The sequence below is a fragment of the Stegodyphus dumicola genome, chromosome 4 (genome assembly GCF_044657685.1).
Source record: "Stegodyphus dumicola isolate Sdum_Otavi_A_Nest chromosome 4, ASM4465768v1".
Classification (NCBI taxonomy): Eukaryota; Metazoa; Arthropoda; class Arachnida; order Araneae; family Eresidae; genus Stegodyphus; species Stegodyphus dumicola.
In genome coordinates, this window is record NC_140771.1 from 240206157 (window position 1) to 240227508 (window position 21352).

Genomic DNA, 21352 nt, shown 5'->3' on the forward strand with positions numbered 1-21352 from the left:
AAGCCTATTAAATCCAAAAGCTCTTTCTTTACTTCAAAGAAGGATTTTTATTTGTTTATCCCATCTATCACCAAAAAATGCAAATAATAATAATAATAATAATAATAATAATAAATAAATCTTAAATATATACAAAATTGTACTTTAATTTGAATAGAAAGCAAGTACAACACACACAAAAATAAAGGAGTGAAATATACTTTTAATGGTATTTGTCAGTTTTACTGGCAACCAGTGATTAATTACCAAGTTTTGGTAGGCTTTATAATCAAATGATATAACAAAGCTCAAATCATAATCAAAATCAAGTAATAAGAATTGTAAGACTTTTCTCTGCCCTCCCCTTTAAATCATGATTGTTTTCACTTACTATAAATTACAAAAAAACGAAGTATTGCATTTTTCCAAAAAGGTGTACTTTACCCTCTACCCAAATTTGAAAAGACAGGCAAGAAATGAATTTATATAACATTATAAAAATTATATGGAGATGAAATGTAAAAAACTGCCAGGAAAAGAAATGCTTTTGGATTGGCAAGTTCATTGCTTCAAAATTTATGTCCCTGTTTGTGATAAGCTGCTGTTATTGATTTATGCCACCTAAAAAATAAATTACAACTTTTTTTAAAAAATAGCAATTTGAATCTTCAGAAGTAATTAAACCTCCTTTCTAAAATTGTTTAGAAGTGTCTTCCCTCCCCCAATGGCACATTAAAGCAGCAGCATTTTTCTTTCCTGGTACTTTGGCTGCTAGTAAAATTGCCAAATGTCATTTTGATACTGAATAGAAAATATCTATATTTTCAAAATATAAAACAATTTTACATTTAACCCATTTATGCCAAAAGTACTAAAAATTGGAAATTTTGAATAAAAAGTGAATATTTTGTGCTCTGACCTAGGATAAGTACATAATTAAGTCAGGTAGAAATAATTATCAAATTTAAAACTTTTTCAGAACTATAAAATATGTATCACAAACTGCCCAGTATGCAAGTACTGGCCAATTTGTGATTACATATTGTAGTGTATATATACATATACATATATACACACTACAATATATTGTAAGTTTATGTATATAACTTTTTTTTTAAAAGTTACTTTAAAAAATATCCTAGGAAAAAAAATAATGATGAAATATAACAATCCATATATATATATATATATATATATAATCCATATATATATATATATATAAACAGTACAAAAGTGGTTGCAAGATTTAATAGAGAGTGACAAATTTAAGTTCACATATAATTATAGTAATAAATTTATTATAATAAATTTATTATAATAATGGTTAAAGTGATAAAACTCTCATCTAATTATTATTTACTAAATATGTTAGAGATTAAATCTGTTTTGGTATCCATGCAAAAAAAAAAAAATAATAATAATAATAATAATAATAATTCTTTTTGCTCACAATAAAGGAATCATGATCTCATAAGAGCTAATTTTCAATTCACATCATCCTTTAAAGCAGTCCATATCTGTGCATCACATTTAGTATACCCAGGTTTAAGGGAAAGAATGTAATGAAATTCAGTCTTCTGTGCTCAGTAGAAATATTCTAAAATTTGTCATCTCTAAAGGTCATCAACAAAAGTCCATAACCAACCATTTATTTTCAAAATTGTAGGTCATAGACATATACTTCTAATACCAGAAATATTTTAAATAAAGCATATACAGTACAAAGTCTTTAATCCAGACTCATCGGAACTTCCGCAATTCCGGATTAGAGGTTTTTCTCGATTATAGATCATCAATTTAAATCTAGTAAGATGGCATGCAGAAATTTTAAAATTAAAAATATGAAACCATAATTTATAAAATAAAGAGCAATTATGATCTAAAGGGTATCAAAATTTACAAAAAAAAGTTTAATATTTATTTGTTTACTTTATTAAACATTTCTTTCTGCCCTGAAGATGAGGATAGTGCTGACAGATCAAATTCCAGTTCATTGCGCACCGAAGATTTGGCAATATACCGGGAGACCATATGATGTGATGAAAAATGGGAGTTAGCAGGTTTTGTAATTGGAAGTATATGTGTATGATCAAAAGTTGTGGGGAAAAAGGGTGGGTAAGGATTCTTCTAGGCACAATATATATATATTGCCAAAAACTTAAGCACTAACAAACTTACTAAATATAAAACGATTAATATATAATTTCACTAACGTACTGAGAAAAATGAAGAAGAAAATATGAACCTACATATTGTCGTGAAAAGAGCTTCCGATGATCATATTTGAAGAACTATTTTAATGCAGTTTTTTCCCCCAGAAGTGGGGTCATGAATGCAATATTATTTCCATTGCATTGTCTGTTTATAAAATCTCACTGAACTTTCTGACATACTTGATAGAACTATATGAATTAAATTTTAAAGCAGAAAAAAATAACAAAATATCTAGTATCACCATCTCTTGATATAAAATATGAAAAGATGTTTATAGATGTGTTAGAACTGAGTACAGTTTAATAACTATCATTCTTACGTATTCAGCACCTGTACCATGTAACTGGAAAAGCGGATAAAATATACCCAACTGAAGCCACCTGAGGCACAATTCTTCTTGTTCTTCATTCAAATCTATGTTTACATCACCACACATGCTAGCTCCAGACTAAACAAAAAAAAAAAAAAAAGCACAATTCATTATTTTATAGATTCAAGGAATATATTCAATTATAAGTAAAAAAAAAAAATACTTGATTTGTACAGCAAATGACTCACTGAAAAAGATTAGAATACATACAAGCAAAATTAGAAAAATGTTGAGCATTAACTGATACTGTTCCATTGCCTTTGGTGAGTTACATCATTTATTTTTATTAGATGCTTAATTTTTTTTTTAAATTTATCTTCAATCTCAACAATATGTGCTTAATCAACATCTTTTATTAGCAGTTTTCTTCCTCCATCTCAAGAACGCATATTTTTCTCGGAGTATTTCAAGTAGTTATACTTAATACTAGTTATAGTAGTTATACTTCAATCAGATATCTACCATACCTGATTATTTGTGAAAAAATGAATTAGTGTTAGCTGTTTACATCAACCTTCCCTCCCCCCCCAAAAAAAAAATCTTACACTTGCCATCTAAGTTATATGATTTTAGTTTAATTAATATCCAACATTCTCATTACATTTATAAGAGGTTGCTATTCTATAAAATATTCATTTTCTGGATAAGTAATTTTCATGATAAATATATACCGAAATATGAAAAACCAAGAGTTTCCAGGAGATTTTTCACATTGCAGAGTGGCACCCTTTCAAAAGAGCTCCAAATTAAAGTCACTTTATGATTCATTATTCAGGTTAGTAAATTATTAATAACATGTTTCTGATGTAAAAAATATTTTGAAACACCCTCCCCCTCCAAAAAAAAATTCACAAAATATTAAAATATTGTTTATAGGTGTTAGAATGCCTTTGCAACAAATTAACAAATTCCTACTTCAGTTGTAGAAACTAGAACAATTGCCACTCAAGTGGTCTCAAGTCCTACTAGTCTCAAACGGTTGAATAGGAAAACACATATGTGCAAGCTGCCAGATGAGATCTGAGATAGTAAATAGTTAAGCAATCGCTACTACCAACTAAACAGACTTCTACATACAAAGTTGGCAAATGCCAGCAGCATTGCCAAAAGAGTTAATATTCAATCAGCTACTCTAAATTTTACATCTTTGACCAATTTCATTTTGTAATTTTCTTACATTTTTATAAAAGAAAATTCAGAGTAGGAATATAAGCTTTCATTTATCAAAATACTTTTAAATACCATGACAACAAAATTAATAATTAATGCGCATGTTATGGATTGACAATGTAGATAAACTCAGTAATGTAGCAAATATTAATGTGAAACAACATTAAATACAAATATTAAACATTTAAATATTGCTTTAAATCTTCATAAAAAGTTCAACAAATATCTATCATAGACTAAAACAATTTGTATCAAGTAAAACTTAATATGAAAAATCATGCTGAATATCACTAAGGCTCAGGAAAGAAATTTGCATAATTTAAGTTTCCTTAACTGAATAAATTTGATCTATTACGGGGAAAAAACTTCCTTAGTAATGGCTACAAATTAAAAACCAGAAGATATAGTGATTTAATAAGAGAGCAAAAGATGAACAAAAATATTTTAGTTTTAATCAGTGGTATAGAAGAGTTAGAAAAGACATGCATAACAAAAATAAATGGCAAAACTAAAGGTGCATGATTTATACAGAATTAAACAAACAAAACAAAAAGCGGCGAAAATGTTAGTGAGTTATTTTGCAATGGAAGATACAAAGACTGATCAGTAATCTCTGAATTCACCTAAATAAAAGAAATATCTATACTATTAAAATTTTGTACATCTGTCAGCTTCTGCTTAACTCAATTTGCAGACTTTATTAATAAAAAATTTGTAAGTTTTACAAAATATGAAATAAAAATAGCATTGCTAAACATTAAATGTATTTTTCTGAATTCCAAAAATTCGTAGGATACCATTTCAACCATTTTATCTTCATATGAATTTAATCAGCCAAGATACTAATTAAACATACTGAAAATGTTAATTTCTGCACTCATTTTTCTTAATGGCAAGTCTCACAAGCTGAGATACAAATCTGCTGTATTTCAAAAACTGTTGCCACTGTTAAATAAAAATGTGTAAGTTTTATAAAATATGAAATAAAAATAGCATTGCCAAACATTAAATATATTATTATTATATAAGGCCATATTCTGACCTTGAAGTAAGCAGGTAATTGAAGTTGCATGTGACGTTATTATAGTAAAAAATGTTCCATTGATGTCAGCATTTTACATAAACAGCTGCTGTTGGCAACTTTTTTGTTTCAGGTTAAGATAACTGACATGATATGTTATTGCCACCTTAATTCTTTTATTGATATTGAGAAAAAGTTGTTAGATTAAATTTAAATCATGACATACATGATGGCAAAATTGGATACGTATATGTATTAACCTGAAGTGTCAAAAGTTTTTGTTTCCTGGTTTGGCAACAACAAGAATTATTCATGAATTTGTTGTTGCTTGGAAAGAATGAACTGATTTCATTCATATTGAAATGTTTTTACATATTTTCTTTTCATGTGTACACAGAACTTATAAATTTTGCTTTGGTTGTAGCCCACTCATCTGGTGGACTTTCCGCTAGTACATAAATAAACTCTGAAAGGTTCTCAGATTTTAACTGTCACCCAGAATGGTTTGTTAAGGTTTTTATGCACTCGCTGAGCTCACAATCTACTAGTTTTTTTTTTTTTTTTTTTTTTTCCCTCCTTTATTTTTAAGCATTGTTTTGTTTGCATTTATGTTCACATACACTTCAACAATAAAATCATTTTTAAATGCTGCACAGCAGCATATGTTTAGAATTCCCAATGCAGTGTTAAGTGCTGATATAACAATTTTATAATTTTTTTCAGTCTTTTCTCAATTCATCATAACAATATTCAGTTTTCTTAGTAAGATGACTAACAAAAATCATTTTTATCTTTTTATTATAAGCTTTTTATATGTTAACTCTATTTACTAACATCATGTTGTTTGCACCTATATGCCACATAAAATTCAATTCAACAGCAAAATTACAAAATATTTAAAAACAGCATATCTTTAGAATTCCTGATAGAGTGTTAGAGGTTGCCATATATATTTTTGTATTTGTTATGTTATTTCTTTTCAAATTAGCCTTTTGAGAACCCAACCACTTAAAGCAGTTATAAAAAGTATACAATAATTTTAATCAGTCTAGCTAGTGTAATTTCATAAAAATACTGAATAATTCTAATTTAGAGATCTCATGGTTTCATCATATATTTATTTAAATCAAGCATTTTAAAAAGGAGAAAAATATATTAAGAGCTATGTTTATTGCTTTAAACTGCTTAGTTTATTACTCCACAACCTTCCAGATTAAATTTGAAAGTATGCTAGGCTTTACTGAATCACAATATGCTGGATTGTGGAAGATAAATATATTTTACATGAGGTCATGGGAACACATTGCTTTCATAGAGCCGAGTTTGTTAACTAAAACCAAAGATAAATACCTTATATGTTTCTGAATGGCAACAGTCCTGCATGCTTGAGATACAAATGTCTTATCTTTAATACTGTTGCCACTGCTCACTTTCAGATCATTGAGTTTCTTAATCAAAAATTCATTAAAGTACAAACAGCAGTATTCAAAATTGGATGGCTCTAAATACCATCATTTTTTCACACTGGAAGGAACATACTTACATATATACATGTAGATTCTTTATTACTTAACTTCCTTAAAAATAATACAGGGTGATAATATTTGGTGGCAACAATTTGAAAAGTGATGCATCATTTATAGTGAACCAATGCAAAGTTCCATTTCGAGACTAATGGTATTTTTTGAGCTAATAAATTCTGTAAATTCATTCTAATTAAAAGTTATTTCTATAAAATATGATTTAGATATGTCTATTTTAGTAGCTAGTTTGAGAATGCAATCAGTATATATATTACAGTTCTTAGTGATATGAACTATGTAATTCAATTAAATGCATAACCAACAGCTTCTTGAAGTTACCCAGTAGGAAAAATAATACAAATATGCTGAGCTATGCATAACATAACCATCTACTGCTCTAAATTATTAGCCTGAAAGAGATGTTAGTCTTAAATAGGATTTTGTGTTGAATCACTATAAATGATGTATCACTTTCCAAATTGTTGCCAAAAAATATTATCGGTCTCTATTATATTTAAAAAAAAATTAAATAATAAAGAATCAACATAAATGTACAAATGTTTCTCACAATGTGAAAAACGATGGTACCTTGAGCCATCAAATTTTGAATAACGCAGTCCTCCAACTGAACATGGGCACCTGGAAGACCAAATTTTGAATTTCGAATTTGTTTTATTTCATATTTCATATTTTATGAAACTTTAATGAATTTTTGATTAACAAATTCAACAATTTCAAAGCGAGCAGTGGCAAAACTATACAGAAAAAAACATTTTATCTTCAGTGCACAAGACTGTCTGTTTTTAAATATTTTATGATTTTGCTATTGAAGTGGAATTTTATGTGGCGGAAGCTCCATGAACGCGATATTTAATAAATAAAGTAAACACACAAAATTCTAATAATAAAAAGACAAAAAAAAAAAAAAAAAAAAAAAGTTCCGTAAAGCCATCTTACTAAGAAAACTGAACACTGGAATGATGAACTGAGGTGAGTCCGGAAAAACTGCATCACGCTCGCTTTTTCAGAATATATATACTATTATGCTGCGTATATACTATTAAATATATACTATTATGCTGCTTTTAAAAATTTTGTAATTTTGCTGTTCAATTGTATATGGCATAAGTGAGAAGAAAATTATATTTAATAATAAAGCTAAAAAGACGAAAAAGCGGGGGAGGTTAGTAGAGTAACAGCAGACTGGTAGACTGTGAGCTCAGCGAGAGCATAAAAAACCTTAACAAATCCTTCTGGGAGATTGTTAAAAACGAAACTTTTTCAGTTTCTTTAAGCCTTCTGTGGAGATGATTATTTTAAAGAGATGATATTCAGTAGTAATGATCATTATGAGCAATACATAAATACAATTATTATTAAATGATTGTTACATATTGGTCACTTTAATTGGTGGTCATCTTGGAGACAAGGTCATCATAAAGGGTTCACTGGATTGTACTTGAATAAAAATATTAAACTGCAGTATCTAATTATTCTGATTTAACACTAGAACCACAGTAGACAGAAAACGCCTAAAAATATGCACAAGTGATCACTTTAGTTAATTAAAACATTTTATTTTTATGTAACAATCAATATTTCTCAGAATTTACATTACATATTTTACATAAATCAATAGAAATTACCTAAATTTTTAGAAAATCATATATTTTAAATTTTATTAAATGCATTCAGTATTATTTAAGTATAATAACATGTCTTTTAACAAAATAAAACATAATTTTTCTAATTTTGATGGAAAAACAGAGTATATCATTTAAATAAGTTTAGACATAATTTTAGATAAAAAGTAAAAAATTTACCAGTTACTACTTATTAGTTTTACAGATTTTTAAAAATCCAATTTCTTGTACATATTTTGCACAAAATTTAGTAATACATTTTGTACATTTATCATTAATGAGTGCTTTTGATTTCAAACAAATATCTTGGGTTTTATTTTCACATTTTGAACCGTGGCATCGGACTGGTTTACACCTAACTTGTGGTTTTCTGTCGTTTTTAGTGGTTGCTATACTCTTATATCACCTTTTTTGTCGGAAGACAACAAACTTTTCTCTCAGTTCTTCAACTAAGTCTTGAATAAATTGCCGTCTACTAATAGATTTTCCAGCTACAGCTTTGTATAAAACCCAGGCATAGAAAACAACAAGGTCCAAAATAATATAAAAAAATCTGATGTGTACACCACATGACTTCCTTGTACGGAATATTAAATTATACGTACTTTTTTCTTGAATTTCATTTAAATTGATTGGATTGAATTAAATCTACTTCGTCGACAACGCATAAACCACGATAGAATAAATGCACTCTTTAAAATTCACTATATTTGTTTACTATAACGACTGCTGAATGCACAAAATTTATATCATTTGAAGAATTATCGTTGCCACATGTTCTATTCAAATACTATAATAAAGCTAAAACGATGTATGAAAGAAATTAAGCAAACAAAACAGAAAAGAAACAGTTTTTCGCAGACGATTTAGTATTTCTCATTCAATTAACTCAGCTCTCACTTTGCGACAAGGCAAAAATACATAAAAACTCAAAATATCTGCATTAAAAATTACAAAGTAAATCTTAAACACTTATTTCCTCGAAAAAATTCCAGAGAGGATTAAGCATGATTTAATTCGCAATAATAAATGAAGGCATTATTTTTGTGTTGCGAAGCTTAGTCTCTTTAGATTGGCAACAAATCTACAATTCTGCTGTTTCAAATGTAAACAAATATGTCCGCCATGTTATTTAAAACTTAACCGCACTTAAACAGCTTTTAAATTGTTGGTAACTGTACAAATATTGCTTCCAGAATTACGAAAGGCATCAAAACCTTAACCGGAAGATAAAAACAACATCATTCAATCATTTTTAAAGCAAAAAATGTACAATTTACAAACATATAAGAGTAAAGATACTGAGATCACTGAGCCGGGTAACAGAGTGAATATATATATAAATATATTTATATACATTTGGTGCGGCCGATTGCAACCAAAATACGAGGTGCACATCTACATGTTATAACAGTCCTATATACAAAATTTCAACGTTCTGAGGCTACTCATTTTTGAGTTATGCGAGATACGTACGTATGTACGTATGCATGTACGTACATAGGTTCGTACAGATGCCACGAAAAATTCTCTTCAGAATTAATTTTAAAGCAGTTTTATAATTTTTTTGGAGGAAAGGTGTCTTTTATTCTGTCCTTACGCACAGATATCATGCAAAAACATTGTTAAATTGCATTCAAAAGCAGTCAAAGTGGATATTTTCGTTGAAATATGCTGCCTGAAGCTTTTCGCAATTACAATTCTTCCTTTTTACTTCGTACAAGGAAGTAAAAACCTGCACCCGGCCACCTACTCGAAGTAGATTTGACAATATACTTCATTGCAATTCGGTCATTCGTGCCCACACCAAATTTAGTTGCATTGTAGTAAGCAATTGTATCGGGTAATTTTTTGGGACTGTCAATAATTTCTACTGTTGGATGAAGACTAGTTAGCAAGTTTTTATCATTTTCCCATAAAAACAAAATGTTTTTATTTATTTCTCCCTTGATAAGCAGTTAGACTGATGTCTTTATGTGTTAGTATTGTAGTCGCATGCAATGCGGATTTTGACAGTTTTACAGAGACCGGTATTTCTCTTTTTCAGCGTTTTACAGTTCCTACAAGGCTGGTGTTTTTGAATTTCAATGACTCTGCAAGCTTCAGTGTTGTAAAAGAATTATCTGCAATGACATTTCTACCTTTGTTTTCATAGGGACTTAATAGTCACAGTACTACAGTTCAGAAAGAGAAATGTTGGATGGACTGGTTATCTTTTCCAAGATTCGGGTTTGGTTTATTTAATTATGGCAAAGCACACTATACTTTCTAAGGGAAACTGGCTCGTATACACATTACACATGGGGAAAACCACGAAAATGCCCATGCAGTCAGCCCGTTTGCGGGATTCAAACTTTAGACCGAACTACCAGTGTTCACCGTCTTTACCGCTCGGCCGCTGGTGGGCCTCCAAGATTCGGGAATCCATTTATTAGATATTTTGAGTCAACATCTGCAGCTAACCAGAACTTGATTTCAAATTTATTCAAATTCCAGTTCAAGTCCTTTTGCACAACAGAAACCATGTGCATATAAACTTGCTATAAAAGCACCCATTTCTTCTACAGTTATATTCCATTCATTTTCATGAATATGTTGATGAGCTACATCTTCAGTATATTTCTTTATATGCTTCAATATTCCTTCATTTATGAAAAGTCTCTAGGCACTTGACCGACTGCTTTCTATAATATTGTGTTTACCATGTGGTGTTGGGCCCCGAACTTCCTTCAAAATATTTTGCTTTGATTTTCTTCCTTTATCATTTGTTCCTAATTGTACAACATTCCAAACTGTCCCATCTTTGGCAACTTCATTATTTCCAACTTTGAATGTTACTGCTGATTTCTTTTCAGTATATGAATCTTTTCTTAGAATTTTTTATCTCATAAATTATCATCATTATTGCGATGAGAAGGTCCAGAGATTGTTAGGGCACTACCAGAGACATCATCACTCATTTTCTTCATCTGAACTCGATTTTCTTCATTAGCAGGCACATATTCATCATCGCTACTGAAATTCGAAGAACTGTCATCATTATCATCATCTTCTGAATCATTTTCAGATAATTATTGTAAATATTCCAAAGCTGTCTGAAGAGTGTTGAACAGTCCTGAATGAAGTCGTGACATCTTATCTATCCTTATACTAAATATAGAATGACAGCAACTTCAAAAAGTCTTTCGAAATATTCGTTACAGTTTTCCACTGCATTCGAATGCAGTTCACGTTTCGAACCTTGACTGAAAACCATACTATTCCCCCACCTGGTGCAGTCCATTTTAGGAATTAGAAGGTGAAGCAGATAAACTTTACATTTATTTCCAAAAAAATGCATCTGTTTTTCGTAATTTAGGCATAAACATTTCTTACAGGTCAAATTGACCCTTTTTGTGGTTCTAGGTATCAGTGTTAATAATCAGAAGTTTATTTATGTTACCCAGTTTCAAATTCGGTAAGTTATTGTTTACCTTAAATTATTAAAAATCATGAAAGGAATTTGTTTTTCATTCAATACTTTTTGCGTGGTGATAAATTAAACATCAGTTTGGGTCAAATTGACCCGCTCTGCGGTTCTAGTGTTAAAGCAAAATTAACATTACACATATGAATTTACCATTAAATTTAAACTTATCACTAAATGTCTATGTAACATATTCAAAAGCAACTTAATTTTGAACTTTTGCACAAAATTTTAATTAGTATATCTTTTGCTATAAGTTGATAATTTCACTCCTAAAATAATGCTATTGTAAAAAAAATATTAAATCTGTATTATTTTGCTACAGAAAAAAGTGTTTCTGCCTCATTTAAAATTATAACTGGAAAGTCTGAACTGCACTAAATATAAGATTTAATTTTACATCTACTAATGTTTTAAATAATATGTTAAAAGCAAGAGTTTTTATTTTAATCTTAGCATATGCCCCTCCTCTAACAATTTGATACCTATCATTCTTTCTTTCTTAAGAGCTCTTGGTGCTATTAGTCACATTCCTCACTTCTTCTGAATCATTTTTGTGTCCGTATCAGTTTCCAAATAAAAGGATATTGTCACTAAATGTGATCCCATGTTTTATTTTTAATAAAATAATATCTAAATTTTAGAAAACACAAATAAAATGATGTTGCCACCAAATGTTATTTCCATATATTATTTTTAAATAAAATGATTGTATTATTTACAAACAAAATGATGTTGCCACCAAATGTTATTTTCATGTATTATTTTTAAAGAAATACTGAATATAAAAAATGTATGGCAACACTAAAAATCTATCGGAATTCTAAATGTATGCTACTTTAAAATATTTTGTGATCTTACTGTTGAATTTTATATGGTGTAAGTGAAAACAAAATGATGTTTAATAAATAAAAAGACAAAAAAGTTGTGTTAGCATTAATGAAGCTAAGAACAGGCTAGTAAATTGTAAGCTTAAGAACAGCATCAAAACACTTAACAAACCTAAAGTGAGACATTAAGATATAAACCCTTTCATAGTTACTTTTTTTTTTTTTTTTTTTTTTTTACTCCTGAAGGCAGTGTTAATGAAACCATCAATAAAAAAGTATCCAGGAGATCTATTACAGAATTAATAGGAAATAATATTCACCAAAGAATAAATATCCTTTTCTTATGATTCATAAACAGATTTTGTACTTCAAAATTATTGGATACCTAGATTATTTGATGAGTTAATGTGAATTTTAGGAAAAAGAAATATCAACTAAATACTGGGCAAATTATCATAGCTGCTTTTGCACTTAATATCTACTGTTTACTAAATTATATGTATATTTTTGGTTTAAATTTAAAGCTTTAAGATTAGTTATACTTAACAAACCTGTACAATTCAGTTAATAATATTTCATTCAGTTTTATCCAATTATTCTCATAAACTGGTCACATAAAGCAAAATGTATAGGCTCATTTATTGATTAATAATAAAAAACCACATACAGTTCTTTATAATAGCCCACAATTGCTTTTTAGATATTAATTAGAACATTAGTAGATGTAAAATTAAATCTTATATTCAGTCCAGTTCAGACTTTCCGGTTACAATTTTAAATGAAGCAGAAACACTTTTCTATGCAGCAAAGTAATTCAGATTTAATACTATTTTGATAATATTCTAGATCAGTGGTCGCTAAACTTATGAAGCAGCTTCTGAGCTTCCGTATAGTTTTTAAATCCTACTGTGAGCTACCAACCAAAAGAACTATGAATTTAAAAAAAAAAAAAAAAAACTTAGATTTGTTTATTGCCTATAAACTTACATTTCTAGTAAATATGATATTAATTTTAATTAAAATGTATGTAACAAAAAGAAACTGAAAGTGAATTATACATAAGAAAGAAATTGATGTGTAGTTAGTAATAAATAAAAAGTGTAATGACAGATTTTTTTTATCAGACTTTATTGAGAAGCAGGGAACTCCTTTTAGTCATCAACTTTTTTAGCGTTGGGAGAGTAGGTAGTGCTCCCATTTGAATACAGTTGTCCAAATGTTTATCAGTGAATCTGTTTCTGTACTTATTTTTAATAAATTTCATACTAGAAAAAGAAATCTCACACAGATACCTAGAGCCGAATACTGCTTTCTCTTTGAGACAAATCTGGACCAAAATTGGGTATCTTAATTTAGGAACAAGAGGCCAAATATTTTCAGAGATTGAAGAAAGCGATTTTACGCATAAGTCATCTTGAAAATCAATCAGTACCAACTCCACTGCCTCATTGTCTTCTTGAAAATCAAAATGCTCCATCTCACAAGTAGAGAACTCTTCAACATTAATCTCTATAAAAGGCGATTTGACAAACAATTGAAATCGTTTTGAAATCTTGGAAGCGTTTGCTGAATTCATTACTTTCTTACAAACTGATACACTTGTAGCACCGTAAACACACACATTTGTCTTTTATCTGGGTAAAGAAGTAATCGGTTTCCCATTCCGAATGAAAATGATAAGTTCTTCACTTTTTGCTTGAATATGTGATTGTTAAAACAAACCCAGCTTGGTACCAATATGTAAATCAAACTATACAAGTTAGCAAATGTCTAATACACACACAAATGACATAATGTGCACAACCTCACGCGCATACAATCAACTATCAGGCAGAGAATGGCAGTTGTTGTCGTCAGCATCAGCTCGGTAGAGGAATCAAGGTTAGCCAATCGAAGCGTTAATGCGATCTACCGAAAATGTCCGTGCTAGCTACTAATAGCTTGGGATCGATGATTTGGCGACCACTATTCTAGATACTAGATAAGCATCTTATATACTCATACATAAGTGTGCATGTCTGATGATTTAGAAGTTAATGATGCAGTGCAGAACATGGTTTACAGACTTATGGAACTTAGTGCATTAAAAATATTAGCAACTGCACAGATTTCACACTTCTTATTTTCAAGAAGCACATTCTTAACTTTATATTCTTATACAGTGCAACAGTTACAGTATGCATACCTGGTTTTGATCTCATATGTCATATTTCACATCTTTGTAACAATTAATTTCAATAGAATAAAGAAAGCGAAGAATCCAAGATGAAAGCTCAGTTCAGAATATTTAGTTTTGGTTAAGCTTTACTTTGATTGGTTAACTTTAAGCTTTTACAAATTTGAAATTATTACTGGCTGAGGTGTTAAGCAAGTATCTGCATCATGAATGTTATGCTAGAATCGTGAGAGGAACATTAATTTTGGAATGTTATGGTTTACAGCGATTTATTATTAACAATACTATTTTGGGGGCAATGCAGAAAACGATTCACAATTAAAGTTAGAAATTTTATTTATGTTTTTTCATCTTTATTTATACATATAAAAGATAAAAAAACTCTCCTTCTCTCTCTATATATATATACATACATACAAATGTTTATTTGAATATATGGAAAAACATACTGAAGATATAAAAAAAAAGAACAAACAGAATAAGTTAATGAAATAAAATGTGTTATCTTGAAATACTAAATTCACATTTAAACATAAGTAAAATGAGACTGCATCATCAGCTGAAGCTGAAATGAGTTGCAGTTGAAACATTCTAATTCTACTTTATGAAGTTGATGCGTTATCTGCAAAAATACCTACTTATATTAATTTAAACACTGTTTTAGCACATCAGTCTAAAACATTTTATTTAATTTTTAACCGTATATATTGATATTCAAACCTACAGTAGAACACAAAATGAAAACTTTAGCTTAATCTAAGCAACAGTTACCCATATTTTCAAGTATATTAGAAATGGAATTTTACAGACTTATAAGCAATATTTTATTTAAAATTTTACTGATTTTACTTTTATGTTTTATCTTTTAACATTTCAAAAGAGTAAAAAAAAAAACTTACAAAGGCCACACCATAAAGCCCTAGTTCCAACATGATAGGTATAGATGCATGCAAGGCTTCCCAGCCATAACCAAGTCCTCTGATCCAATGACCAGCATATTGTCCACTTCCAACAAAAGTTGAATCTGTTACAATTAGCTTCCTTTTATTTGGATAAATGATATTTAGTGCTCTAAAATGAGAATAAAAAAACATATTACAACACATTTATTGTAATTCAAAGTCAAACAACAAAAATCAGCGTTATATCTACAAAATTTTCACAGGACTAGTTTCGATGGCTTTTCCGAACCACCATCTTCAGCTTCAAAACCGCAAATGAAAATGTTTTTCATAGCTGAAGATGGTGGTTCGGTAAAACCATCGAAACTAGTCCTGTGAAAATTTTGTAGATATAACGCTGATTTTTGTTGTTTGACTTGACTTCTGAATTAGTATTTATTCGGCGTGTTATTGTGTCTTAACATTTATTGTAGTAAACATTTACTAGAACAGTATTTCATCTTCAGAATCAAGCAGGTTTGTAAAAAATAACTAAGTTATTATTTTTAATCATATAATATCTAAGCTACAAAAAACTAAATATTACATAGCAAATGCAATTTAAACAGAAACTAAATTATTAGGCTCATGCAACATTGATGTAACTACTGCAGCAATGAAAGTTCTAATTCAGTGTAAAATTTATTAAAATTCTACATTATGAAATATATTTCATATAGAAATGACTTACTCTTCAGTTGCCATAACCATTGAATGCCCATAAAAATTATGACTATCATAATGTGTAATGATATCCTCTCTCCAATGAGACAGTGCATTCATGCATAATGTTTTCTGATATATGTTTCCAAGTGATTCTGCGTAAATTGAAAAGGTAAACTAAATTTTGCTTGGATTTTTAATGTTAAAATATAAGATCAAAATGTATTTAAAGATAATTAGAACTCACTAGGAATGTAAGGTGGCCTGTTTAAATCATCATCTAAGCAACCATTCAAAGAGCCATCAATCTCACTAGATGGTTCGTTATTAACCTGGGAAAATACTGATCATGAAAACTACTTAGCCTCTTATAAGACATGAACATAAATTAAGAAAAAATAAATAGCTAATGTCACAAAACACAAAATTTCCTTGCAAAATGTTTCAAATACCAAACTAATTCTAACACTAGAAAAATGCATATCATTTGCTGGAATAGCTTTTTAACTCATTTAAAAAATTATTCATATCATGCAACTACATAATACTGAACTTTTCTCTCAAATATCAGTCTCAGCAAAAGATTGCAGATTGTTATTCTCCTACATTCACTACATTAACAAATTATTTTCATTTTTTATTTTCCTTGATAATTTGAAGAAATCGCTTCTGCTTCTTCCCCCCCCCCTTTTTTTGGTCTCAGTTTTTTTTTTTTTTTTTTTTTTTTTTTTTTTTTTTTGAGCCTATGTGGTTATATAATTAAACTGAATTAATTATTACAACTACATAAACATATCAGAAATAGTACTTTGAAAATTTCTTTTTGATGTATTTTTAAATATAAGTATTTTGAATTAAGCGTTTCATTTCATGTAACAAAAGAATCTAACTTACTAGCCACAAGCCATCAATATGCATAGTAGAAGATATTCTTTTTATCACATTAGTCCACCACGTGATTGCTGATGTTCTTCCGAAATCTGGATATACTGTAATTTTCCCATTTTGCTGTATAAATGTAAAAGAAACCAATTTAAATGTTTTATTAAAAATTTTAAAGAAATTAATTTTATCACATACAAAAAGCACGCTATAAAATTATAATTGTGAACTAAACTTATTTCTTGTTAATTTCATTGTAAATTAAAAGTAATAATTAATTAACAATAAAATTTTATTATAATGAACAAAAATACATACATAAGTTTTGTAAACACTTTAAAAAACTTAAAACAAAAACAACTTATCAAAATTAACTGCTAGTCTTATTCATATTTGGTAAGAAATGTTGCATGTAATAAGTATTTTTTAACCCTATAAGCATATATTATGTCAGTACATTTCTAATGCTGTTTATCCTTCTTTGAAGATTGTTAATACAAAATGAGCAGTAGAATTTTTTCATACATATATGTTGGAAGGGAAGAAAAATAAAAGCATTGAATTTCATAATGAATATTTATAAAACAGATGTTTAATCTAAAACTTATTACAAATGCAATGCATTAGCAAGCATTTCACAATTTGTGACCCCTACTTTACAATTTTAAATTGAAATTTATATTCAAAATCTCAAGAAAACTTTCATAAGACTTCTCCTGCCCTACTTCAGATTCAGCCGTTTACCATTTTTCTTTTTTAAAGTATTAGGTACACATACAGAAATTTACACTTGGTTAGCTATAAATGTATACTATAATACATAACTGAATTTAGTAGGTTCCCTTTATAATCCTATCATATGAGCTTCTCAAATAAAAATATGGATAGTATTATGTGATGAAATTGTTTTATTACTTAAATTCTGTAATCTCAAGAATTCAAAATCAAACTGTAACATTAAAATCAATTTGTAAATTATGTAACATTTGAAAGCACTACACCAGAGAAATGTATTTCTAATAAAAATACAAAGAATGATATTCTTAATGCAATATATAATACTTACTCGACCTTCAATAGGATTTAATCCCCATTTATCTGTGATAAAAACATCATGTTGCATTCCTACACCATACAACGAATCACGACTAGGTGTTGCATCTTTTGGAATATTTGGATCTAAGCTCATTATAAATTTCTGCTCATTATTTTCCATTCTAGTAGCAAAGTTTGAAAAACTTGAAAACTTTTCATTTTTTGATAGGATTTTGGATATACTTTCATGCTCTAAAATGAGAGTTTCCTATAAAGAAAGACTTCAATGAATTATAAATACAACAAAAAATGTCACTATGTGAACATACTACAAATGACTGCACAATAAACTGTTTGAAAGATTTTCACAGCTTTAAATTACAGGATATACTAAGAACTAAGAAATTTCTTCATTTATAATCAATGTGTAAGTTATAAGAATCAACTGAAAATTTAGTTCATTTCTAAAAATAAGTACATGTTATCCAAAGTTGAAATTACCTATGCAGACATAAATATGCAATTTTAACATAAAGCAGCACATTTGAATACATTTATATCTGAATTAAAATCATTCAGGTCTCTTTTCACTTAACAGCAAGTAAAGTTGCAGTTGTATTCTCATGAGGAATATACACAAATCATACATGTACAACGAAAATATGGACTAGCTAGTAAGTACAAGAAGTGTATATCAAGTAATGCAAAGCTTTTATAAAGACATTTATATTTATTAGCACAACCACCTTAGGAATGGCCAAACTTTCTAACAAGTTGTTGGGAATGGCATCACTAAGCCAACGAATCAAAAGCCAGATAGAGACTGACGTCATGGGACGCCAGAGGAAAACGAACAGTTCCGGTTTAGTTAGCTAAGAACGATGTTTGCATGATGTGGCTAGATAGATATTGTAGCTAGATAAATATTTTTTATTCTTTTAACTTGTCTTTATATGTAAATAAATCTTTTTGCTTAAGTTTAAATGAAGTGCTCCATTTATGACAAGATAGCTGTTAATTCATCGGGCAGATGACTTAGGAATCCCTTCTGAGCTAGCCATTGTTCGAACTTAACGCCTTACGTAACATATCATTGTGGCGCCAAGACGTGGGGCGCGATAGCAGCTAAAATAAATTGAAAATGGAGCTTACACAGCTCCATTCTAGCCTAAGAACTTCTAATGTCTAAGAATCTTCTAATGTAAGAATGTCTAAGAACTTCCTTTATCACATGTGCAAACAAAATTCATGCAGAACTGAAATCAGATATTCCTGATTTGAAGCTACTTTCGATTCTGGAACAACAGCTTAGAGACAAGTTTAATCGACTTGAAATTTGCCAAAAGGAAGTAACGTCACTAATTCTACAATCTAAAGAAGCTGAAAAGCTATATGAAGAAGATTTTATTTCGTCTGAGCCTTATAGAGATAAATATTTTGAACTGTGTTCTCAAATCGAAAAGCTGTCGAAGAATCCTTTACCTACTGAATTACCAGAGAAGCGCAAATTTAAACTGCCGAAGATCGAACTAAAGAAATTCAACGGCGAAGCAAAAGAAATTTTGACATTTTGGAGCCAGTTTTCGAAGATCCATGAAGATCCGACGATTCCAGATGAAAATAAATTCCAGTACCTCCTGCAAGCAGTTGTTCCTCAGTCCAAAGCCGCACGGGTAGTGGAGAGCTTTCCGGCAATGGCCTCGAATTATCCGAAAGCAATCGCCCAGCTTCGAGAGAGGTTTGGAAGAGAAGACTTACTTGTGCAAATATACGTCAGAGATCTTCTAAGCATGGTTATGCGTAATGCAAGCAGTGGACGTGTGAAGACGGATCTTCCCACTCTCTACGATGATTTAGAAACCAAGATTAGAGCTTTAGAAAGTCTTGGAAGAACGCAAGAGAAGTATGGTGATTTCTTAACGCCTTTAGTTGAATCCTGCCTGCCCGAAGAAGTATTAATTGCTTGGGAGAGAAACAGAAATTTAAAAGAAGCACCTCAGCCTGATAACCGACGCCTTGAAAATTTGATGAATTTTCTGAAACAAGAAGTGAAAGGAGAATAGATGGTCGTGTTAGCCCGCACTGGGTTTGGTTCTAATCATATTTCTAAGAAAAAGGATACACTAAATAAAAATTTAGATTTCGCCACCGCAGCTGCGTTAGTAAGTACATCAAATTCTGAGAGCCCAGGTAAGCACAATTTTAACTGTCTCTTTTGTGAAAAACGGCACCCAACTAAAGAATGTTTTTCTGCTAGAAATATGACATTAGAAGCTAAGAAAAATATATTAATTAAAAGAGGGGCCTGTTTTGGATGTTTCAGATTTGGACACACCTATAAAACATGTCGAGTAAAAAATTCTTGCATGTACTGTAATAAACATCACCATTCTTTAATGTGTCCCGATCGCCAAGAAAAAAGCGCAAATGAAAAGTCTAAAAGGGACGTAACTGAAACCAGTACATTAACTAATAACTGTAAAATAGAAAATGTTTATTTAATGACTCTAATAGTTAAAATTAAATTTAAGAATGTTGAGCTTAAAGTACGCACATTACTGGATACAGGTTCTCAGCATTCGTTTGTCAGTAAAAAATTAGTAGAGAATTTAAATTTAAAACCATTAAGGCAAATTAAATTGAAGCATTCGTTATTCGGTGGAAGAGAAACGCGAACGCAGATTCACGATGTTTATAATTTGTTGATTTCGGCATTAGATGAAACTTTCTCCTTTCAAATCGAAGCACTTTCCGAGAGCAAAATTTGTGGCACAGTGCCAAAAGTGAACGATAGTAAAATTATTAATGAACTGAAAGATAGAGGCGTCAGTTTGTCTGATTTGGGTTCTTCTGATCATGAGATTGATCTGCTTTTGGGAGCGGATATTGTGGGTGCTTTATTTACTAATAAATCTGTTCGGTTGGAGTCAGGGTTATTTTTGATTGACACTTGTTTGGGACATGTGTTAACTGGGAAGCATGAGTCATTTGGAGATAGCAATGACGATACTGTTTTGAATGCAATTTCGTTGTATGTTAGTAATTATTCGATAAAAGATTTGTGGTCTTTAGAATCCATAGGTATTTCAGATCCCATTGAAAATAATAGAAAGAATTTAGAACATTCTAGAGTTTTTGAAGAGTTTAAAAATAATGTGAAAATTCTTTCAGACGGTAGATATGAACTTTGTTTACCTTTTAAATCTGATGTGGCCGATTTGCCGACAAATAAAGATTTAACTTGGAAGCGGCATAAAAGAATGTGCCAGCGAGCACAAGATAAAACATTTTTAGAAGAATATACTACGATTTTCCGGGAATGGGAAAAATTGAATATAATTGAAAAGGTAACTGATAATGCTGAGACGGGACATTTTTTACCTCATCGGCCAGTAATTAAGGACAGTACCACTACAAAAATCAGACCTGTCTTTGACGC

At 29.7% G+C, this 21352-nt stretch overlaps 1 protein-coding gene across 5 annotated transcripts in view; it reads right to left on the reverse strand.

Annotated features, from left to right (window-relative positions):
- Nucleotides 1-21352, reverse strand: part of LOC118190793 (sucrase-isomaltase, intestinal-like) — a 178086-nt gene that overhangs the window by 23587 nt on the left and 133147 nt on the right. For all 5 annotated transcript variants that reach the window (XM_085816124.1, XM_085816125.1, XM_085816127.1 and 2 more), the window contains 6 exons: nt 17945-18181; nt 16891-17004; nt 16244-16328; nt 16025-16151; nt 15292-15463; nt 2513-2641 (listed from right to left, as the gene is read on the reverse strand). In XM_085816124.1, coding sequence (XP_085672250.1) covers nt 2513-2641; nt 15292-15463; nt 16025-16151; nt 16244-16328; nt 16891-17004; nt 17945-18181 — 864 coding nt within the window. The remainder of the gene's footprint in view (nt 1-2512; nt 2642-15291; nt 15464-16024; nt 16152-16243; nt 16329-16890; nt 17005-17944; nt 18182-21352) is intronic.